At 41.8% G+C, this 22,269-nt stretch overlaps 4 protein-coding genes across 5 annotated transcripts in view; 2 read left to right on the plus strand and 2 right to left on the minus strand.

Annotated features, from left to right (window-relative positions):
* Positions 1–7,701, plus strand: part of il12bb (interleukin 12B, b) — a 14,165-nt gene extending 6,464 nt beyond the window's left edge. The window contains exons 4-9 of the mRNA XM_010769933.1: positions 4,736–4,915; positions 5,617–5,722; positions 5,842–6,011; positions 6,958–7,118; positions 7,236–7,354; positions 7,483–7,701. Of these exons, the coding sequence (XP_010768235.1) occupies positions 4,736–4,915; positions 5,617–5,722; positions 5,842–6,011; positions 6,958–7,118; positions 7,236–7,354; positions 7,483–7,507 (761 nt within the window). The 3' untranslated portion in view covers positions 7,508–7,701. The remainder of the gene's footprint in view (positions 1–4,735; positions 4,916–5,616; positions 5,723–5,841; positions 6,012–6,957; positions 7,119–7,235; positions 7,355–7,482) is intronic.
* glg1a (golgi glycoprotein 1a) overlaps positions 1–22,269 on the plus strand; it is a 170,534-nt gene that overhangs the window by 122,428 nt on the left and 25,837 nt on the right. The gene's annotated exons all lie outside the window — the stretch shown is intronic.
* ascc2 (activating signal cointegrator 1 complex subunit 2) overlaps positions 1–22,269 on the minus strand; it is a 39,661-nt gene that overhangs the window by 4,324 nt on the left and 13,068 nt on the right. The window contains exons 3-12 of the mRNA XM_010769932.1: positions 20,373–20,486; positions 19,881–19,993; positions 19,720–19,794; positions 19,530–19,634; positions 19,375–19,443; positions 18,831–18,905; positions 17,633–17,831; positions 16,807–17,006; positions 764–883; positions 364–588 (exon numbers count right to left, since the gene is read on the minus strand). Of these exons, the coding sequence (XP_010768234.1) occupies positions 364–588; positions 764–883; positions 16,807–17,006; positions 17,633–17,831; positions 18,831–18,905; positions 19,375–19,443; positions 19,530–19,634; positions 19,720–19,794; positions 19,881–19,993; positions 20,373–20,471 (1,280 nt within the window). The 5' untranslated portion in view covers positions 20,472–20,486. The remainder of the gene's footprint in view (positions 1–363; positions 589–763; positions 884–16,806; positions 17,007–17,632; positions 17,832–18,830; positions 18,906–19,374; positions 19,444–19,529; positions 19,635–19,719; positions 19,795–19,880; positions 19,994–20,372; positions 20,487–22,269) is intronic.
* Positions 7,905–13,361, minus strand: ublcp1 (ubiquitin-like domain containing CTD phosphatase 1). The gene is made up of 11 exons (XM_010769931.1): positions 13,243–13,361; positions 12,631–12,909; positions 12,184–12,275; positions 11,420–11,505; positions 11,197–11,312; positions 10,757–10,855; positions 10,416–10,453; positions 10,093–10,191; positions 9,831–9,947; positions 9,607–9,734; positions 7,905–9,438 (listed from the first exon to the last, which is right to left on the minus strand). The coding sequence occupies exons 2-11, from the start codon at positions 12,845–12,847 to the stop codon at positions 9,411–9,413; spliced, it is 1,020 nt and encodes a 339-aa protein (XP_010768233.1). The 5' UTR covers positions 12,848–12,909; positions 13,243–13,361; the 3' UTR covers positions 7,905–9,410.

Raw genomic sequence — 22,269 nt, forward strand, 5'->3', positions numbered from 1 at the left:
CTCTGCGCACATACGCTTAAGGCGCCGCGCTAACTTCCCGGCGCGCTGTTTGCGAGTTCAATGTTAAAAAAGTTGAGCTCGCAGTATAAAGCGCACTGTTAGAGCACCATCGTTAGTTCGCCACTCCTTAAGAGTCGGACGGCAGTAACTGCAAGTTGGCTTTTGTAGTCGGCAATCGACAAATCGACAGTCGTGTGTCGCTGCGAGGGTGGGCCGTTGGAGCGAATTTGCGTCCGTCCGCGTCTCTGCATTGACTTTACATGTAATCGCGCCGCCCCCAAACATTGCATCGCGTCCGCTGTGGACGCAGCATAATATGTCCTCTTTGAAAGGTTCCCCTTCCCCTCATACACTGTGCCGTACCTCCTGCTCAGCAGACTGTCTCCGTCCGTGTCGTTGGCTCCCACTTGGCCCATGTCGTAGGTGTCGTCGTACTCGTCGTCGTAGTCATCCAGGCTGTACGCCTCGGGGCTCTCTCCAGGCTCCAGGACCACCTCGTCCACCACCGTCTCGTAGGACAGGTAGCGAGCTTTCTGCTCCGCTATGTGCTGCTTGTCGTTCAGCAACTCTTTGGCGCTCTCCCCTTTCCTGCAAGAATTATAATAAACAAAGAGCAGATCACAGGCAGTCCCACCTTTTCTTCTTTCTTTAAATATGTAAATGATTTTAGCGTTATTAAGAATCCTACTTTGCTTTCACTAAACATTTTGGGTAGGGTTTTTTAAGCACATAAAGAGGAGTATTCTTTCTGGGCTCATTTTACCTCCTGCCTTTCCAGATGCGGGACATGTCCACCTGGTCTCTGCGGAAAACGTCAAACTCGTCATCATCGAACACGTTGGATCTGACGTTCAGCACATCTGGAAGCGGCTCCACCACTGGCCTGAAGGGACAGAAGAAGAACGGGAGTCAAACACAGCTTTGAGGACTCATTTGGCTTCAAATGATTCACTACACCCATTCTACAAATCATCTGCAATAGATTTGATCATTTGTGGAGTTTGTCCCAAAAAGTATTAACAGCAATTTAGGTTATCAATTAACTGAAGTTATCAAATATATATAATTTAACAAGCAATAATGCTGAAGATTTGAATGTTTCATCTTGTTAAAGGGGCCCTATTATGCTTTTGGGGGTTTTCCCTTTCCCATAGTGTGTTACAGAGGTTTGTGTGCATGTTAATGGTCTGCAAAGATTAAAATCCTAAAGAATCCTCCAGAGGGAGTCGAGTCCCCCCCACCCCCCCTCCATTGGACTCCTTTGTTAACTTATTTTCGATTCGCTAACGCTCCAATACATTATACGTGATTTGCGTAGGGGCGTGCATTACTATGACAATGCCATCGGAGTAATTAAGAAATTAGAGTAGCAAAAATAAGTGACATTTTTGAACTAAAAGCAATTATTTCTACATGTGCCCCTCTCTATCAAAGTCAGACAGATTTTAATTGCGTTCTGAGATAATAAAACTTGTGATTGTGTTATTTTGGGATTCAGGTTGATTTTAAATAAAATGTGGCTTTCAGAACATATAATTCTATTCGCCATATTGAGACGATAAACACGTTTTTTAAGCTTGTACGGACAGGCTGTCACTTACACACACGTTCTTGATGCTACTAGCTTAAAAGTGAGTTAGCCTAATTCATAGGACAGATGACTGAACAATAATCTGCTGCCTGTTGAACATCATTGAAGGAACCGCCTGTTAACAAACTTTGTCAATAAAGATTTCAGAATCCAAGCTAATCCAATGCAGCACCTCTGAACCAGAGCCCAGTCTGCTCTGATTGGTTAGCTGGCCGGCTCTGTTGTGATTGCTCAACTGCGTAGATATGTCCCGCCTCTTAGGCCATTACGTACAATGTGTTGGCCCGAGGTGGACAGGAGACGCCTTTTGCAGTTTTGAGCAGTAGTAGCTTGTGCAACCTATGACTGCAAGCTCCAGTGTAGACCTTCGCCGAGGGGTGGTGACCGGACTTCCCTGTCTTCTTCTTGCCCTCAGTTTGTGTCGAAACTCCTGAGTAAACCGAAGTTTACTAAGTGATGTGGGTAAGATGTTTAGTAGACGTTATCTAAACTAGTAAACACCTCAAACAGGGTTTTTCATAATTGTCGTTAAATCCAATAGTTAATTGACTTCAATAGTTTATATATATTAAATTGTTCGTTATTACGACTTCTAAACTTACAAAGTAGAACAATTTCCCCGGGATAATACGAAAACCCCCAAAAGGGAAAGGGTATCACACAATGTCTCCAAACACACGTACAATTACCAGACGTTTCTAATTTTAGGATTTCTTAGGAGGTCTCCCTCAGCTCAGGGGGGGTGGGGGGGAGGTAACCTGAGGAAACAATTGAATAAAAGCTAAGCGATTGCGAGGTTATGTAATATGCACTAAACGCATCCCCGCACGTAATGATACTGTTACGGTAGCCTCATTAATTCTTTAATCTCATCGTTTTTATTCACTGTAAAAACTTGATTTTCGTTAATAAAGATGTACACGGGGAGAGATAGTTTCAGTCTGTCTAAAATTAACGCAAGACTCTATTATTTTGAACACTAACACAATAAAACCCTAAGTCCAACTAAAATTTATTTTACACCGAAAGTCTTGTATATTAAGATAAGCGGTATAACTCTGCTATTTGTGCAAAAAATTCGAACATGCCTGTCCGACAGTGAATGTGTGTGCAAGAACTACGATGATCGAATTTTCACTCAATCGGATTAAGTATCCTGTCTACTGACTTGTTATTAGACGACGGACAACTTGTAGTAACTTCCTTGGCGGACAATTGTTTGAAACAGTTATTTCTAAAGTCTTAGGTTCGATTAGGTTACGTCGTGGAGACTTGGTCTCGGGTCAGACGAGACTAACCAATCGACCGGCCGAGACAACACTAACGAGTTGACGCATCTATACAGGGCGGAGAATCCGGTAATGCATGTTACACAACCGGCTAGATACACCGTTTATTATTTAATACCTCGTAAAAATCCATTTCCATGGGGACACACCACCCCAGTGGACCCGTACCGAGCCAGGTCGACCAGGTCCGACCCCCGGTCCGGCCAGTGAGGTCCTACAACAACTACTGGTCCGAGTCTCAACATAACCATGAGGAACTCGGTCCGGTCGTCCTTCGGAGCGGGTCCAGGGCCGTCGTCCAGGGACTACGTCCAGTCGTCTCTGAGGACGAGGCGGAGCGAGTGGCGGTGTCGTGGGTCGAGGGACTCTCGCCCAGTAGGTGCTCGTCTCTGAAGTAATAGGAAATAACAGTAAAGTCAAAAATTACTTTACCTAGACTATTACTATAATATCACAATGACGCTATTCGCGACGACCATATGATATACAAAAAATAACTAGAGATCGAGAGCGACGTGGTGACAAACAACAACGCAAAATCTAAATATGTTCAAACGCAACATTACCCAAAAGGAAACAAACTGTGTTCTTTATGGTATTATATTGTCCGAAACCCTCAAATTATTACTGTAGCATTGACCTCATGTCAATGACGTTATGAGGGAATGTAATAATTCTGCAAAGATGTTGCTAACGTTCGACATATTGATACAATGTTTTGTTTTATTTTCCAAACGGCATATCATAGTCGTGAATAGAGAAGGACATTGACATGACAAGTCATTTGATTATGAAGTTCACACCTAGAATGCGAAGAATGGACTTAGACGAAATACCAAAGAAAGAAGTAAACAAAAATATTAACGTCTTTCAACTTGGATATTCATAGTTATTTATATATATATGCGTCGTGAGCAATCAGTCATAGTGATAGTACACTTGACTTAGTACTTACAACTTTTTCGTTCTGTTTACTTCTGTACGACAGTAATACTTTATGCACTACTGTTAATCTCCTGAGTGTTTGTAACAAGAGAAAAGCCCCTCGCAGGTGGTACCGGAGCGGGACCGGGAGGGGGGAGAGAGAGCGAAGACTCCGGAGGTACGTTCTCTCGCCACACAACGCCACTCCGCTCCGCCATCCGTCCTCAGATGACGAACTGGACGTCAGTCCCTGGACGCGGACGGACCTGGAAGCCCCGCCCCGAAGGACGACCGGACGGGAGTGTCCTCGATGGTTGGATTGTTGAGACCTACCGACCAGTAGTTGTTGATAGGACCCTCCTCGGCGGACTCCGGGGGTCGGATACCTGGTCGACTGGGCTCGGTACGGGTCAACTTCGGGTGTGTGTCCCCCTGGAAATGGATTTCCTTGACTGATAATAAATCAATAACCGGTGTACTAGCCGTCGGTGTGNACTTTATGATGTCATAACAATTTTTTGGCTTGTGTAACCATTAGCCAATCAGCAACCAAGGTAACACCCGCCCACCTTATCACCTGAATCTCCTCCTAGAGCACCATGGTGTTCTTTTTAACCAAATATCTCTCAGAGGGGTGTGGGGAGTGGCTCCTTATTTTCATCTAAAGTAACAGGCAGATAATCAGCTCTTTTGAAACAGGGCTGAAACAGAGGGGATTATGGGATGCTGCAATGATCTGTTTGGTATTTCAGCCAAACGTTCAGAGACATGTTTTGTATATATCCGAGACCTATAATATATTGATGAAAAAGAGCATAATAGGAGACCTTTAAGAGAGATTACAGGACATTTTCAGTCGAATAGAAATTTTATCTGTGTTTCTTTAAAGTTGTGAAGCATTCGTGTACATTGACCTATGTCCTTGTTTTAGGTGAAATAGTGCCAGGTCTGCTGGGAAACGACATCAAGGTGCTGGTGAAGGAGTTGGCGGGAGGAAATTACTCATGTCACCTCAGCCAGAACGGAGAATACCTCAACCACACCGTGATCCTGATCCAATTAGACCCAGAAAACAAGACTGTGATACTGGAAGAAAAACCCCCTGGAAAGGGTAAGATAAGACAGATGGAGTATGGCAGCAAGGAGAAAAAAAACATTTAAAAAAACATAAAACAGACCGAGATACAGTATGCATTTTATGTGAGATATTTTATGGATGTCAGCAAAGAGCTGAGATAAGAAGAGAATGCCAGAGGAAGAAAATATTATTATAAAAACAGACAGGCAACACAACAGACATTTACCTTGAGGAGTGGGGAACATGTCAAAACAAAGTGGATGAAAGGAGTAGCAGAGTGATGATGTGAAGGGAAAACAACTGACATAAAGAGGAAGAAACGAGCAAGACAGCAGTGTCGTTGTTACATTAATGTTGATACTTTGATAACATTACTTCGGAATAAATTAACCAAACCAAAGTTGACACCCATCACCATATTGTCAGAGAAAACACCAAACGTGTTGCTCCTAGTCCACAAAAGTGTTGTGTACTCCAGATAAAAATACCTTTTCCATTTGTTTGAACAAAATGTGAAATATAGTGAGGCGGCTGTTATGAAGCTGACAATCCTCTGCTCAGTTTGATGGCTTGTTCGCAGTCATAATAAATGTCCTGAATTTAAGTTTGCAATGATTTAATGGTTGTTATGCTGGGACCTTCAATATAAAGTGCTCTCAACGCAACACATAGAGATAAAGTCTTCCCAATATTGAACACAAAGAGAGGGACTAACTGTGTTTCTGTTCCTCCAGGTGAAATCCACTGTGAAGCAGTGAACTATAACGGCTCTTTCAACTGCTCCTGGACCAGAACGCAGTACAGAACCAACGCCGCCGTGCTCCTGGTGAAAGTAGAACGGTGAGGACGTCATATCTCACACAACACTCCTCCTAATGATCTGTGCTCATTTCAATCAGGAATAGGACATGTTACCTGTTTTAGATAGTATTGTTCCAACCGGTTTGTCTTCAATCTAGTAAATCAGTGAATATTTCCTGTGAGCTGAATGCTGATGGATCAGGGATTCACTGCCAGGAGAACCGCTGCCCATTCGAAGAGGAACAGAACAGCATCTCCCTCACCATCTACATCCACAACTTCTCTCTCCTCGAGGCCTACGGCAAGACTTTCTACCTGAGAGACATCGGTAAGTGATTGGATTTTGTGTCTTCTTATTTTCATCCATTTATCATTTTCTTATTGGGAGTAGCTTAATTAAACATCTCAGAATCAGAATCAGTTGTATTACCAAGTTGGGTTACACATACGAGGAATTTGCTTTGGTGTAAGGGGTGCATACAGAGACATTGAAAGAAGAATACGTTACCTAAAAAAGGAATAGTTCAAGCGAAGAAAAAAAAGACTATTGCAACAAATGAAAAATAAAGACAATATTTACACAAAATGTAGTTCTGTAGGAAACTGAGTGCAGTGAAATGTAATAAAATATGACAATACCATATTCAAAGTGGAGAGTTATGCTTCTTTAAAAAGAGCAGAAATGTGCAACATGTTGTGAAGGATTTAGAATATTAAAAAGACTACACTTTTTGTAATATTTGCAACGTGATTTAAGTGGTTAAATTACTTTGAACTGTAAATGACTGTTATTTGGAATGATTTTTTTCACAAATTGCTTCTCTATTGTATTCAGCCCGTTATTTATGCTTGAGCTTTTAGATAATTTTTTAGACCTGTTTTTAAGTTGGAAACATTTTAGCGGAGTTTTGTTTATTTTTTATTTAAAAGGGCTGCCATTTTTAAATGAATTCAATAGATCATATAATTATTTTTAGCTGGCATGTAACTTATTTGTGTAATGTTTAGTTATGATTTTATATCACATACATTGACAATTTGTTTTTAATCCAGAGTAGTTAGGACTGCTATTTCTACATATATTTAGTAAAACAAACTAGATTCCTCCCCACACTAGCTTCGCTGTAATTCAACTTCTTCCAAAGTAAAAAGTTGTTGGTAGTATACCCAAACTCCCCCCGACGCTGCTTATTTTCTTCTGTTTTACCTACTGTTACAATCCTTATTGTTTCACCCTTCTCCACCTCATTCCTCTCCCTCCTCACCCTTTAAAGTGAGGCCTGAGACACTCCCTAACCTGCAGCTGGTCGATGGGGAGGTGTTCAGCTGGAGCTACCCCGAGTCCTGGGAGGTGCCCAGAACCTTCTTTGGCTTGAACTTCCAGGTCAAGATTGTCAAAAAATCTCAAACCTGTGACAGTGAAGAGATCATAATGGTAATCAAAACATGCACAATGTACATGAGACTATATTAAAGTCACACTAACCATATGCTGACTTACAGTTAAACCACAATTCATTCTCTTGAATGTGTCCTCTCTTCTTTTGTGCAGCTTAACACAACTCAGGACACCAATTATCAGGTCAAGGTCAAAAGCAGCAAGTTTGTTTTTTGCGTGCGAGCTCAGGACAAATACACCAACGGCCTATTAAGCCCCTGGAGCCAATGCAAGTAAGTATGACTATTACCATCGGGAGTAAGAACTGTTTTAGTCATTTATGGGGATTATGTTTTATTCAAATGATACCAAATCATGCCACCAACATGAATCTGATCTTTAATGTTTCTTCTGTCTACAGAGCGGATAAAGGAAAATGCTCTTAAACCAGACCAAAGCCATAAAGTATGCAAGAAGACAAGGACGCAAGAAAATATGTTTCTATCTCTATTTTTCAACTTTTTTTTAAAGCTACTCACAACAGAGTGATGCTGTGCTTTTACCTGTACAGTATTTATTGGTACTCACTCTATTTGTCTTAATGGAACTTCATATGCGGATACAATTATTATTTGTAGATCTTACCACTTTTTAACTTTTATTTATAACTATCATTGTAGAATTGTTTCTAAAATGTGTCTTCATAACATTTCATAATAAACTGATGAACATTCATATACTGCACTTTTTGATTATTTGTTGTACAAATGCAGTGGTATTTCCTGTCAATCCTCTACTATTTTAAATGATTCAAGGAACGATAAACAACACAGTCCATTTAAGTACAAAAAAAAGGTTTATTGTCATATTTACAGCCACGATGTCAGGGATGTGATGAGGAAAACATAAAAAGACAGATCTCAAGAAATCGTGTCATGAAATGAAAAAAGGAGTAAAATGTCCAAGAGAGCTGTAAACTTGACAAAATCTGAAAATAAATCACATCCCTGATGTTTCCAAGAGCTTCAGGTGCTACTTGATCATAAAGATGGGCACACTTTCCCTTTCTCTTCTTCATCCATAACTTAAAATCCACTTTGACAATAAGTGCAGACACAATTAATTTCAATAATGAAGCAGCTACCAAAAACCAAAAAAAGAATGAACGGAACATGCACATTATGTGCTGTCAGTTTCTTGCATTCCGAGCACCTTGTCCTCATTTTGTTAATCAACATATGAAGTAACCTCACAAATATGTATTAAGGAATTGTGCATGAAATAAAAATAGAGCCAATCCTTTGCACGTAACAGAGATGGCATGTAACAATGGGCAAAGCACACACCCCTGTCCACCCATCCCCCCCAGCCTACAGGCCTGGGTCCACTGACCCCTGCATACAAGATTTCCCTCACAACATGCATGACAGCCAATTTCTCTGATGGTATTTTCGATACAACCTGTCTCAATCTCAAGGCTGTTAATGCCCCAGTAACATTGAGGATTATTGCATATTATTTAATAAATCAAATTGTGTTGCAGCATAAGTTTGACCCTTACTCTCAATACCGTCAGATTTACCATGCCAGATGAACTACAGTAAATGTGCCATTTGTTAAATCTTTCTTGTTGAACTAACATTTATTATTTTTCTTTCATTCATTACATTAAGAATGTAGCATTATTGTGTTTTCTGATGGCTAATCTCAGTCAATTGTGTACAGGGGTGTGGGAAACAACTTATTGACTTTAACCCTGGTGAAATTATATTTGAATCTGTGTTTTCTTGCTTGGTGTGTTCAGGGCAAAGTTAGCTTTTGAGTGAAAGCCAAGCAACTTCACATTACCTCTAAAGAGAAATTGCTGTAAACCCAATCCATCCATCCTGAAGGCCAAGCAGATTCAAATAAGATGTATTTTAGACTCCTGACTGAAGTAGGCAGGTAGCATTTTATTGGTCACAGTTGCATGTTGCCTCAAACATAAGGGTAGTTTGTTTAGCCCACACAGGTGTATTTTATGATCACTAAACATACGTGTGGTAAATGCAGTTGTTATTGTAACAAATGCAAAAAACAATTCCAAGATTTTGGCCAGAACATGCAAATATCCAAATTGGGAAGCCCATCTCAGACGCGAGCTGTTGAGCGTTGGTGGCTGCAGGGTTAGTGTTGGATTGAAGTAAAGTTTGTGTGTGTGTGTGTGTGTGTGTGTGTGTGTGTGTGTGTGTGTGTGTGTGTGTGTGTGTGTGTGTGTGTGTGTGTGTGTGTGTGTGTGTGTGTGTGAGAGAACTGGATGATGTGATGGTAGCGTCCATCTCAAGTCTTTGCCCAGGATGCCTTCCCATTTCAGTGGTGCTGTCTCTTAGATAGGTACCTACACACATACACACACAAACATGTTAAAGTCAACATAACACTTGGATGGAGGTCTTGGATGTACACTATGTAGGCATTTTTACCATTTACCTAGCATATTTGTTTTCATTGTATAAGGAATTTGTAACAGGTGCTTCGAGCATTTGATGTTCCAATGTGTTCTTACCTCTCCCAGTGTTTGTGGTTGAGTCCACTGAAGTCCTCGAGCTTGGCGATTTCTTTGAGGTATTGAGCTAGTTTATAGAGCTCCCTGTCCTTCTCTCTGTTAAGGTGGGCCTTCATGAAGGGTCGGATCTAACACACACACACACACACAAACAAACAATGACATTCAGCCAAATATGGGCATAATGTACGTGTCAAACAATGACGATAATGCTGACCGCCTACCTTTAGTCCGTTCTGTGGGTTCATGAGGAAGTTTCGTCCGATGTCGTCAAACATGATGGTGTTCTTCCTGTTGTAAAACTCTCCATACTTCCCCCATATCACGCCCAGGGGCTTCACCTGGATTTGTGGATACAGCACAAATGAAGGCTCAATCCCTAATTAAGCAAAAAGCTATACAACAGCTAAATATAAATGCTTTCTTCTGCTGTGAACAATAACTTTGTATAAGGAATATGTGAAACTGCAGCGAGTGTGTACCAACCTCCACAACCCCTCTCTTAGGGGTATGTACCGTGATCATCGCTGCACTGTCCAACATGAATGTAATCTTGTAGTTAGGGTTGTCTGTTACTCCCAGCTCCTACACACACACACACACACACACACACACACACACACACACACACACACACACACACACACACACACACACACACACACACACACGTTATGTCCTCTTCCACTCTTAACCCAAAAAACTGTGGGTTGAATTGATTAACACTGCCACCTTTTGGCAGAAAAGGGTACAGTACAGTAATGGCAGTAGTAATGTAGCTTGAGCTCAAACACAAGTGGTATACTTACTTTCATTTTGGCATCAATCCACTTCATACTTGTAGCAGCTGAGAAGAGAAAGCACATATTTAAGATGTATTTATAGCAAGCAGAGATTTTGGGGTAAGAGCACACACAGGAAATCAAAAAGAACAACCGGCCAAAAGATTCTGTGCATATTCTGTGCAAAGAACTGAGGTAGTGTTGTACTGATGGCATTCAGTGGCAAGAACAAATGTACTGTCCAATAAACAAAGTAAAAAGTAAACTATTTAAGAAACTGCTGTAGAGTATTTTTGCAGCCATACATATGTTAACTAGAGCCTCCTTCAAAAAAGGAAGAAAAGCTCAAACAAAAAGGAGATACATACACCAGATGACAATGTCATAGTCCTCGTAGGCTGACGTCAGAAACTCGTGAAGGTACGGTCTCATCAGCTCCTGACCCGTTTCTGCACACGACTTATGATCTGAACACGCAAAAGAGGCAGACATGAATACATGGTGTTCGGATTAAACGAGCAACTATACAAACAGTGATGGCATTATATATTTGAAAGTGTCCTGATATATTGAGTTCCATTACAAAATAAAGATTTTGTATCAATATGTAAAAAATGTGTTCATACAAGTTTCCACCTGATGAGCCTCTTGCAGATTTAAGCCATATTAAATTAGTCAGAAGAAGAAACATTGCAGACGCAGTGTTAAAGTTCTTACTATTAGCATGCTATAATTAGACAAGTCATACAGTCAGGTGTTTATCAATCATATTGTAAAAAAGACAAGTGTCTGTGCCACTGTAACGCACCGAACAGTGTATAGTCCACATCCAGGACCAGAAGCCCCTTGCCTTCTCTGGGAGGGTTCATTTCCTCCACCTTGTAGTCTTTCACTCTGCGGGCGATCTTAGCCAGGTTCTCCTCTCTGCAGCCACGGAACAACATTGGTTTCTCAGAAATATTTCCTTACGCTTTCTCAAAAGTTAAATCTTGCTTCTTTACAGACATAGATTTCCCATTAGAATAGCTCACCTGTTCTCCACTTCAATTACCTCCTCCTCGATGTCAAAGTCATTGACCACGTCATCGTTCTCCGGGGGAGGGGCTAAAACCTCTTCCTGCACAAAACAGAAAACATTTTAAAGTGTATCAGTCAGCCAAGGGGAGCCTAGACACAACCAGGCATGGGACGATTTAAACCTTTCGTATCAAGTTAACTCGGGCCAAAATCCATGCGTTCACGAAACATAATGGAGAAACCTTATGTTATGTTTTCTTAAAACATTTTGAAATAAGTATTCATCAAAAATATGGCACTCATCCTTAAGTGAAATCAAACCAGCTTGAATAAGACAATAACAAATAATAAGCTCCCCATCATAAAAAAAATAAATAAATGTATTAAATGCTGTATTACTCACATAATAGTCCTCTATCTTTGTTTTTTTAACAGGCTCTATTTTTCACTTTAATAGCAAGCTAGACAGCTTTCATAACTCACATATGTGTCATGATTATCCCAACTATAAAAATGTTACCACAATCAATATTGTTGAATTTAAGCACGATCTGCAATAGCAGGATCATCATCCATCACACCACTTATTGACAATTAGATTAAAGCTAGATGGTGACCATAACTATTAACTAACGAGTACGAAAAAATGCTCTCTCAATGACTATCAGGTTTGGTTAAACTCCAAGATAGTTGTTCTCTTAGGGACACAGCCAGTTGATTGGGAAACTAGTAATATGTATGTATAGTCAGTGAACTTCTCTTTCACACTGTCACCTACCAGGCTCTCCTCTCTGGTACCCATCATCATAATCTTAGTGTTAGGCTTCAGCTTCAGAGAGCCCAGCTTCACCTCATCTTCTGCAGGTTTACCTGAAGCAGGAATGAAAGAGAGAAAGAACAGAAGGAGAAAAGGGAGATTCATTTAGCTTTTTTTAAAAACACAATTAAACTAAAAAGAATGTATAAACTACGGACAGGTGGAAAACTTTGACACTCAAGCAGTTAACAGACTCAGAAATTGACTTGTAAAACATCAGCTTATGCTACGAATCTGGATAAACATAAAAAAGCCTTGGGAAACGTAGTGGTGGATTTGTTTGATCAGAAGCTGATATCATTTAGGTGAGATGTTTCTATAATCAACAATGATGGCACAACAGAAAATAAAATCTTGTCCACTTGGTTTGGATATCGTATGGCAAAAATAACATTTGTGACCACTCACCTTTGACCTTAAGTCCTAGTAGTTTCTGTCTCTCCGGCAGAACCCCAGTCAGGCTCTTGATGGACTGCTTCAGGTCCATCACTGTGTCCTCCTCAGACAAAGAACTGATGGAGTACTCCTGACCTCCCCACTTTATGATCACTGATACTGACATGTCACTAACGGGCTCTTCACACACATACACACACACTGCAGCTGGAAGAATGCACGCGCGCATACGAGTGCACACCCTTTCAAGCTAAAATACTTCCAGCTACAGTAACATACATGCACACGTACCTTACAGATAAAGGGGAAAGAAACAAGGAGATGTGTCAGGATCCCACACTGTTGTTGGCTGTTGCTTGAGCAAAACGTAGAAAGTAGCTAATAATTAAAGACATAGAGCAAAATATGCCATCCTTATTGTAAAACATGTGTTGTTTTGGCTGGCTGATTCAAGAAACAACGGCCAAATGCCACCTTAATCGCACCAGACACTTTGACAGTGTCTGCTGTTTATATTTTTAGCATGAGATGGCTAACAGTGACTAGCAACAATGTAAACACGCCAGGCAACTAGCCAACAAGCTATCATTAGCTCACTAAGCTACAAGGTGTTGGCATCCTTACCTGGTAGGGCAAGCTAGCGTGTAATGCTGGACAAACACTGCCAAATTACTTCGGGAAGTTGAATGAATGAATCAAGTTTGCCGTTCAGTTTCATTCATCGAGCAGCGCACATCCTGGCGTCCCGAATTCTACCGGTAGTGACGTAGTACAAAAAAAACTTCGTTGCCATAGTGACCATGATTTAATGGATTCACGTAAAATAGTTTTCCAATACTGATTTCAAACTTTGGTCATCCAAAACAAAAATACCCTTAAATGTACCATTAAATACACCCTATGTTATGCTTAATACATATTCTCTGATTGACTACAAATGTAAAACACAAGTAGCAATTCTAAAGTCCAAAATACTCTGTTGTAAATAAAAGTAATTAGGGAATGTTTATTAAAAGGGCTACTTAAATAAAATAAAAAAATACATACCATGTCTTGTTACCAAGTGACTCCAAACTTATATCAGATATCAAAACTTATTTAGACATATTAAACACCTCCCTTTTCTATTGGATTTTAGCCCATCTTCTCCTACATGTTTACTGTAGGCCTATGTTAAAATGCAGGAGTTTTCAATTGTAAAGAGGATTGTCTAATAGCTTTTCAGGCATTCCTGTGGAGGTTGGGGACATTGAACCAGAGTGGGCGGTGTTCAAAGCCTCTATTGCCGAAGCCGTGGTGGGGAGCTGTGGTCTCAAGGTCTTAGGTTCCTCAAGGGGCGGTAACCCTCGAACCTCCTGGTGGACACCGGTGGTCAGGGAAGCCGTCCGACTGAAGAAGGAGGCCTTCAGGGATTTGTTATCCCGGGGGACTCCCAAAGCAGTTCCAAGGTACCGACAGGCCCGAAGGGCAGCAGCCTCAGCCGTGGCCGAGGCAAAGCCAGTAGGGCCTGGCTCATTTCGTGGCATCTACAGGCAGTGGCAAGTACTTCCGGCATCTGCCACAGAGGCCGCTACTCCGTGGTATCTGTGGCAAGTATATGCCACAGATGTGGTATCTGTGNGCGCTTCCAATTGGCCAGCACTCTAGCGCAATTCGTTCATGATAGTCCTAATGGGTGGTGATTTCTAAGCAGTTTTTGAACAATTCCAACAGAGCCGGCCAGCTAACCAATCAGAGCAGACTGGTTTCCGACAGAGTGTGAGCCTAATGCTGCGTTCACACCGGACACGAGGTCGAAGGATCGCTTGAGATTCACCGCGGGCTGCCAAGCTGGTGGTTTATCGCCGGGTCATTCAACAAGACAGCGCTGGCTCGGGGGCTAACTACCACCAAACGAACATGATTTTACCCGTGATTAAATTGTAATACACGTTTCTAAATGACTGCGACGTAACAACATACTGATACCGGCTTAGTAAAAACCATGAATTAACGCTGGACAAGTTGCAGACAAGACGGCGGGACGAAACACCTTTTAAAATGCGTGTTTTCTGAATGGAGAATTGGGTCGAAGGCTCCAGCTAACGTTGGTAATGCGTCATTCCACACTCCCACAACAACGGCTATACGAAAGACATAAATAACCAGCGACGTGTATTTCACCATGACACAGACAGTCTGTGGTTTGTACTTGTTTAACTTTTGCCAGTTTCCCTGAACAGATATGAGGAAGCTGTGAGCTCTGTGGTGCTGACAGCTAACAGCTAACGGCTGATGTCTGTTGAACGTCAATGACGGCAGGCTTGAGATCCTCACCGCTGTTGCGCTACCACGAGATCCTCGTCACGCGAAAATGAACGCTCGAGTTGAAAAATTGAACTTGAGCGTTGGTCGCGGCCCCCTTCATCGCGCCGCGGAATTCGCATACACCGCTTCATGCTTTGCCGTTGGAGCGAATTTGCGGTCCGTCCGCCGTCTCTGCATTGACTTTACATGTAATCGGCCGCAAACATTGCCATCGCGTCCGCTGTGGACAGCATAAATGTCTCTTTGAAAGGTCTTTCTCATACACTGTGGTACTCCTGCTCAGTCCAGACTGGTCCTCCGTCCGTGTCGGTTGGCTCATTGCCATTCGTAGTGTCGTCGTACTCGTCCGTCGTAGTCATCCAGGCTGTACGCCTCGGGTTCTCCAGGCTCCAGGCCACTCGTCACCACCGTCTCGTAGGACAGGAGCTGAAGCTTTCTGTCCGCTATGTGCTGCTTGTCGTTCAGCAACTCTTTGCGCTCTCCCTTTCCTGGCAAGAATTTATAATAAACAAAGAGCAGATCACAGGCAGTCCTTTTCTTCTTTCTTGTAATATGTTAAATGATTTTAGCGTTATTAAGAATCCTACTTTGCTTTCACTAAACATTTTGGGTAGGGTTTTTTAAGCACATAAAGAGGCAGTATTCTTTCTGGCTCATTTTACTCCTGCCTTTCCAGATGCGGGACACTCCACCTGTGCTCTGCGGAAAACGTCAAAACTCGTCATCATCGAACACGTTGGATACTGCACGTTCAGGCACATCTGGAAGCGGCTCCCCACCACTGGCCTGAAGGACAGAAGAAGAACGGGAGTCCAAACACAGCTTTGAGGACTCATTTGGCTTTCAAATGATTCACTACACCCATTCCTACAAATCATCTGCAATAGATTTGATTCATTTTGTGGAGTTTGTCCCAAAAAGTATTAACAGCAATTTTAGGTTATCATTAACTGAAGTTATCAAATATATATAATTTAACAAGCAATAATGCTGAAGATTTGGAATGTTTCATCTTGTTAAAGGGGCCCTATTATGCTTTTGGGGGTTTTCCCTTTCCCCATAGTGTGTTACAGAGGTTTGTGTGGCATGTTAATGGGTCTGCAAAGATTAAAATCACTAAAAGAATCCTCCAGAAGGGAGTCGAGTCCCCCCACCCCCACCTCCATTGGACTCCTTTGTTAACTTATTTTCGATTCGCTAACGCTCCAATACAATTATACGTGATTTGCGTAGGGGCGTGCATTACTATGACAATGCATCGAGTAATTAAGAAATTAGAGTAGCCAAAGATAAGTGACATTTTTGAACTAAAACGCAATTAATTTCTAACATGTGCCCCTCTCTATCAAAGTCAGACAGATTTTTAATTGCGTTCTGAGAGATAATAGAAACTTGTGATTGTGTTATTTGGGATTCAGTGTTGATTATTTAAATAAAATGTGGCTTTCAGAACATATAATTCTATTCGCCATATTGAGACGATAAACACGTTTTTTAAGCTTGTACGGAACAGGCTGTCACTTACACACACGTTCTGATGCTACTAGCTTAAAAGTGAGGTTAGCCTAATTCATAGGAACAGATGACTGAGAACAATAATCTGCTGCACTGTTGAACCATCATTGAAGGAACCGCCTGTTAACAAAACTTTGTTCAAATAAAGATTTTCAGAATCCAAGCTAATCCAATGCAGCACCTCTGAACAGAGGCCCAGTCTGCTCTGATTGGTTAGCTGGCCGGCTCTGTTGGTGATTGCTCCAACTGCGTAGAATATGTCCCGCCTCTTAGGCCATTAGGTACAATGTGTTTGGCCGATCTATGTGGCAATAATTATATAATAGAGCATTTTTAGGTAAAGGTACCCCTGTGTGGTGGGTTCACCTGGGCATGGCTCCGGTCCAGCCTGGTCCAGGCTGGGGGCAGGCCGTCCTCAGGATGTTGTTGATGACCAGGCTCCAGAGTTGTATTGGTACTCCTTGAGGCAGGGCCAGCAGGAAGCCTCGCGCAGGTCCGGCAGCAGGTCCCCTGATGCAGGTCAGCAGAGACTCCTGCTCCGCCTCGCTCACCGCACACACCGCTCCCTGAGAGGGGCATCACGAGCAGAGACTTCATTATCCTTATTGTCATTTCAGTTTTTAATGAAATGGATTATAATATTATAGTTGTACTGATAAAGGTGCTGGTATATATGTTTTATTGATCTCTACTCTGTTTTTGTTTTGCTTTTTAGATTAAAGTTTGTTTATGGGTTTTCTTTGTTTAACAAAGATATACATATATACAGGCTTTGGGAGTTAATAATGACATGTAACTGGATTACATTACTGCAATACTCCCTTACATAAAAAAAAAGACATTTCTACAAATGATTGCAAGCAGGATAACAATGTTACAAAACAAAATAAAAGTTTGCAGTATAGTATCAGCTCTTATCTCTTCCCTGTAAGCTGTACTGTTCAGTAGGCTAATACTTCAAGTGTGGATCTCTACGCCTTCTACCTGAATCTGCTTTATGGCTTTCTTTCTTCCATTTGTTATTTTTATAATTCAGAAGTTGAACCTATATGTTCATTAAATAGTGTGTATGCGCACACTCGTTAGTAGTCACTATCACTAGTCATGTGAACTGAATGTTGAATGTTGAAAAAAGCAAGACAAATGAAGACATGCTGCTTATGAGATATCTGATAACAATTAGAGAACTCACAACATTGTTCTCTTTTCGGGGAGCGTCCACCATGGCCTCGGCCCCCCTCAGGCCCTCCCCCCCTCTCTCTGGCTCTCGGGCCTCAGCAGCACCGCCCGCTGCTCCCTGATACTGACTGTTGCTGTGTGGCCTCCGGTGGCCCACTGAGTCCCAGGCGCTCTGCACCCCCTGCAGCAGGTAGGAGGTCCGGGTCTCATCTCTGATCGGAGCAGGCAGTTAGGGGAAATAAACCATCAATACTGCAGACAGCATTAACCGCTGCTAATATTACAGTATGGCTGTGAGAACATTCGTCCATCCTGAATATCCCTCCACTAAAACTGGTGGTTGACCTGATCTTATTGAAAAGGCAATATTCATCTTACCAATTGCGGTCCGAAATAGGGTGGTAAGGGATACTATGCCCCTAGATATTAAAAGGTGTAACATTTGAATGTAATTTCTACCTTTGCAAACACAAGATGTATTATCCATCTTTGTCCCAAATGTAGCTTGATTTGCTCTACTAACTCAACGAAAATCTGATGTGGTTATATAGGCTCTATAAACCTACACAATTGATTTTCTAAATAGTTGCTGATTGGTCCACATGGCGCCTTTTTCTGGCAGGCTGGGCACTGGGCAGAGCGTCCTCCCAGCATTTCATTAAAAAAAATGCTCCCAGAGCTTTTATATTGTTTCTTTGACAGTAGTATCTTGACAACGTATCACTGCTGCTGTATGACGGACTAGGTTTGCACTCATGGATTTTATTAGTTGTTTGTGCTACTTTATATTCGTTTCACCATATAGCGGCTAGCCCCACCGTCATATGCTTCCTCTCACACTCACCTGCAGCTGGCTGTTTGCTTAAACAAATGAGCTTTTCAGTCTTTGTTATGATATGGAAAACACAAGGTTGAAAAGAAGCTTCTCCTGCTGCGAGGCATGTGCTCTGTTCTCATGGAATCAGTTGGAAAAAGAAGGCGGCACACAGAAAAATCAGCTATGTGGCTCTTATTCAACCAAATGCTGCCCATACACTCAAGAGAACATTTTACCCGGTGGAAACATAAAATGTATGTTCCATCTTTGTCCCGAATTTGACTTGATTTGTTCTACTAGCTCAACAAAAACATGAACTCTGAAAAGATGGTTATTATCTGGTAGAAACCGATTCAGAAAATATATTTTTTTCCTGTAGAGCGGTGAAGGATACATGACAGGGAGGGCTTGTTGTAGGAGGCTGATGTAGTCTGCGATGGGGAACTGCTCATCAAAGTCTGACAAGAACCTGAGGGGACAAAGAAAAAGGAAATCCCATCATGCACTTTGTTATTGTGTCTCAAAAGATGAGCGCAGCGCTACGTCACTACCCGGCCAAATAATCGCCCCGCCCACTTTCAGGTGAAAACAAAGAATCGGCATCAGGCGTTATCATTTGTTATCATGCCTAAAAGCTGCTGTGTCTTGTATCGCACGTCAAACAACACAGATCCAAAGTTCACATTTTCTATATTTTGACTAAAAGGATATTAAAAGTGAATATCTGTGGGAGAACTGAGATTGTCATTATTGGGACCCGGTCAGTCATGAATTTACATCTACACTTCCTCACAGCTACATTGTGATGCCAGTAGTCAGAGTAAACATGTGTAAGGCTAAAGGTCAAAGTAGTGACTGTAGATGCTGCATTAGAAGATAGAAAAAGTGAGACAACCCACTTTGGAAAAGCCCCCACCCCTCAGAACCGGTAGTTTTACCTTTTCTCAGGTAAAAAAGATGTGAAATGTTGTAGCAGCTCCTCTGCACATGATTGCATGTTTTCGCCCCTGCAAGAGAACAAATGCAGCGAGTTAATGTTTGCATATGGATGTCAATTCTGCTAAGATGCATGTAGAGAGTGTGGACGTCTCACCCCTCCAGGATGGGCTGCAGGCAGGTGTGATGCAGCAGCAGCTGGGCCATCTCCACTATCTTACGACAGGAGTGAGACAGCCTTTTCCACAAGTCCTCCTGAAGACTAAAGCATGGTTTGGGACATTATTCATAGGTGGGTGTCAATCTTTTGGCTTTAATTAAGTTTTTTAAATGCAGCAGAAACTCACCCTGTAGCATCAAAGTTTCTCTTCCTCACCGCCTTCTCCAGGTCGGGCACAGCGCTCTCATAAAACGAGACCAGTCTGCAAGAGAGACGAAAACAAAGTGGTGGTGAGAAGCTTTTATGAAAGGTGTGGCTACGGTACTACCGGGTCAGTCCATTGGTTACCTGCTGAGGAAGCCGTGGGAGTGGAAGCTGGAGCAGGCGGCAGGGAAGATGTCCAGGAAGGCATGGATGGTGGTGGTGGAGTCACACAGGTATAGAACAAGATCTACCAGATCCTGGGACAGAGAAAAAACAACCACATTTATTATCAATGACATGAAGCAGCAGTGATTTGGTATCTCTAAATTCACTTTTAAAGACCCAGTTTTATAGAATAGAATAAGCGGCAGGCCTTATATAATAATAATAAGGTGTCTTATTATTATGGTGCTGGTTAGCCTAGTTTCTAAGGAAAGCCAGATTCATTCATCAATCTCATTCACCTTATATTTTATAAAATTACTTTTTACATAAATAGTCACTCTTGCAGATTTGTCTCCGTGCAAGAACAGTCTGAATTATATTTGTATTTGAGAACACATACATACTGGATATTAAAATACGTAGTATCTGTGTGCGTGTGCGTGTGCGTGTGTGTGTGTGTGTGTGTGTTACCTGCTGGCACATGGTCATGGAAGTGGGCTGTTTGTGTGCGTTCAGCTTCATCGGCTCCATGGCTGCGGCCCCCTCACAATGGAGACCACACTTATCCATGATGGTGTCGAAGATCTAAGGGCAATGGAGAATAACAGAAAGAGAGAATTAGAGGAGAGTCATTTACAATGTCCAGGTTTGGGAGGGTTACTTTGTAAATTTCAGTTAGTTACTGATTACTGAATACATGGCTCTGAAAGTAATCCGAATACAGTTACGTGTCTTAAAAAAGTAACGTAATCAGATTACTTTTAGGTTACTTTCTTTTTCCATCACAGATGGGTATGTTTTGGTGTACAGGAGACACAAAAAGCAAAAGGAAACTGAACGTGTTTTTACTGTTTTAATGGCATATCAAGAGCACAACTGAAACATAACATCTGAAACGATGTAACAACATAATACACTTGTTGGGGATGCAGCTTGGGATGTGAGGAGTGAGGGACACGGCTTAGAACGGGCGTGTCGCCTTCTGTCTTGCCAGTGTTGGCAGGACATGAATTAAAATGTCGAACTCTGACTTAATTTTAAGGACATTTCGGCCAGGGGTGTAGAGCTATATTTGTTCAAGCACCGGGTTGGCAAAACAGGAGAGTGTTCGCACCAGTCTGCCTTGATCTATGTATTCATGTCTGTGACACTCACAGTATCTGCTGTTTTATAGAAGGGAAACCTCCTTCACTTCATGAAATCTCTGCAGCGCCAGGAGGCAGCGAGAGGGTTAACTCAGTCTCTGAGAAGAGGAGCGTGCAGTGCCTTTCACGCACCGCCTTTCACGCACCGCCTTCGCTGTGTTTACCTTCAGAATCATAAGGCTAAAGGGCGACCGCAGGCTGATGTGTTTTAACCACACACACCTCTACACACACACAACTTAAACGCAGACTTTTGTTCCTCCATGTTTTGTTGTTATTGTTTCATTGAGCGGACCCGCCACCTGTTTTTTCAACGCCCTTATTTTGTCCATCTTGGCGGCGGTAAAAGTTTGTGTGCGCTGTGATGATTCGGACTGTACCTTCTAAATAAATGAATATTAAATGTTGTGAGGAAATCTTTCCTACAATGAATTCATAGTAATCCAAAATGTAATCACGTGTCAGGTTTACGAAGTAACTGTAATCAGGTACTCGTTTTTCAAATCGTAACGCGAGCTGAATACAGTTACTTGATTTTTGTATTCTGATTACGTAACAGGCCTGTTACAGTATTGTAAAACCAACCCTGACAATGTCACTGTAGGACAATATACAACACTTTTCAAATGCCTGGGGGTTCAGTTATTGGAAAAATTGTGGAGTTTTTAATTCTTTCCCAATAATCAGAGTTTTAAGTTGAATTCTCTATATCGACTAGTGCAATATCCAATAAGCAAATTATATATCCCTGCGCACTTATTTGTTTAAAGAAAACATGTGTTTGTGGTGCTGGTACAGATGTCTGGGATCTGCAAATTCCGTATTATTTAGACTACCATCAAAAATATGTCTTGGTACAGAAAACAAATATCAAACATCATAATAATATTTCAATACATCTTACAATAATTACAAATACTTAAAAACTACAATAATCTAGAATCTAATTTATGACATCCTTCCTAAATTTTATAGAGGCCGAATGTGCTTTTTTGGGCTTCCCTTTCCTGTAGTTTGTTATAATCGTTTTGTGTGCATGTTAATGGCTGCAAAGGCAAAAATCCCAAAGTTCCCTCTCCCCCCTGACTTCCCTGCCTGAAACGCCTCTGTTTGACTCCTCCTGTAAAATAGTGACATTCACTAACACTTTGCGCTTCTATTGGCTAAATACTAACAACACAGCGTACATATATGGCTAAGGCAGTAGACCGATCACAACCAGG

Source organism: Notothenia coriiceps, unplaced genomic scaffold (genome assembly GCF_000735185.1).
Source record: "Notothenia coriiceps isolate Sejong01 unplaced genomic scaffold, NC01 NC01_scaffold00008049, whole genome shotgun sequence".
NCBI lineage: Eukaryota > Metazoa > Chordata > Actinopteri > Perciformes > Nototheniidae > Notothenia > Notothenia coriiceps.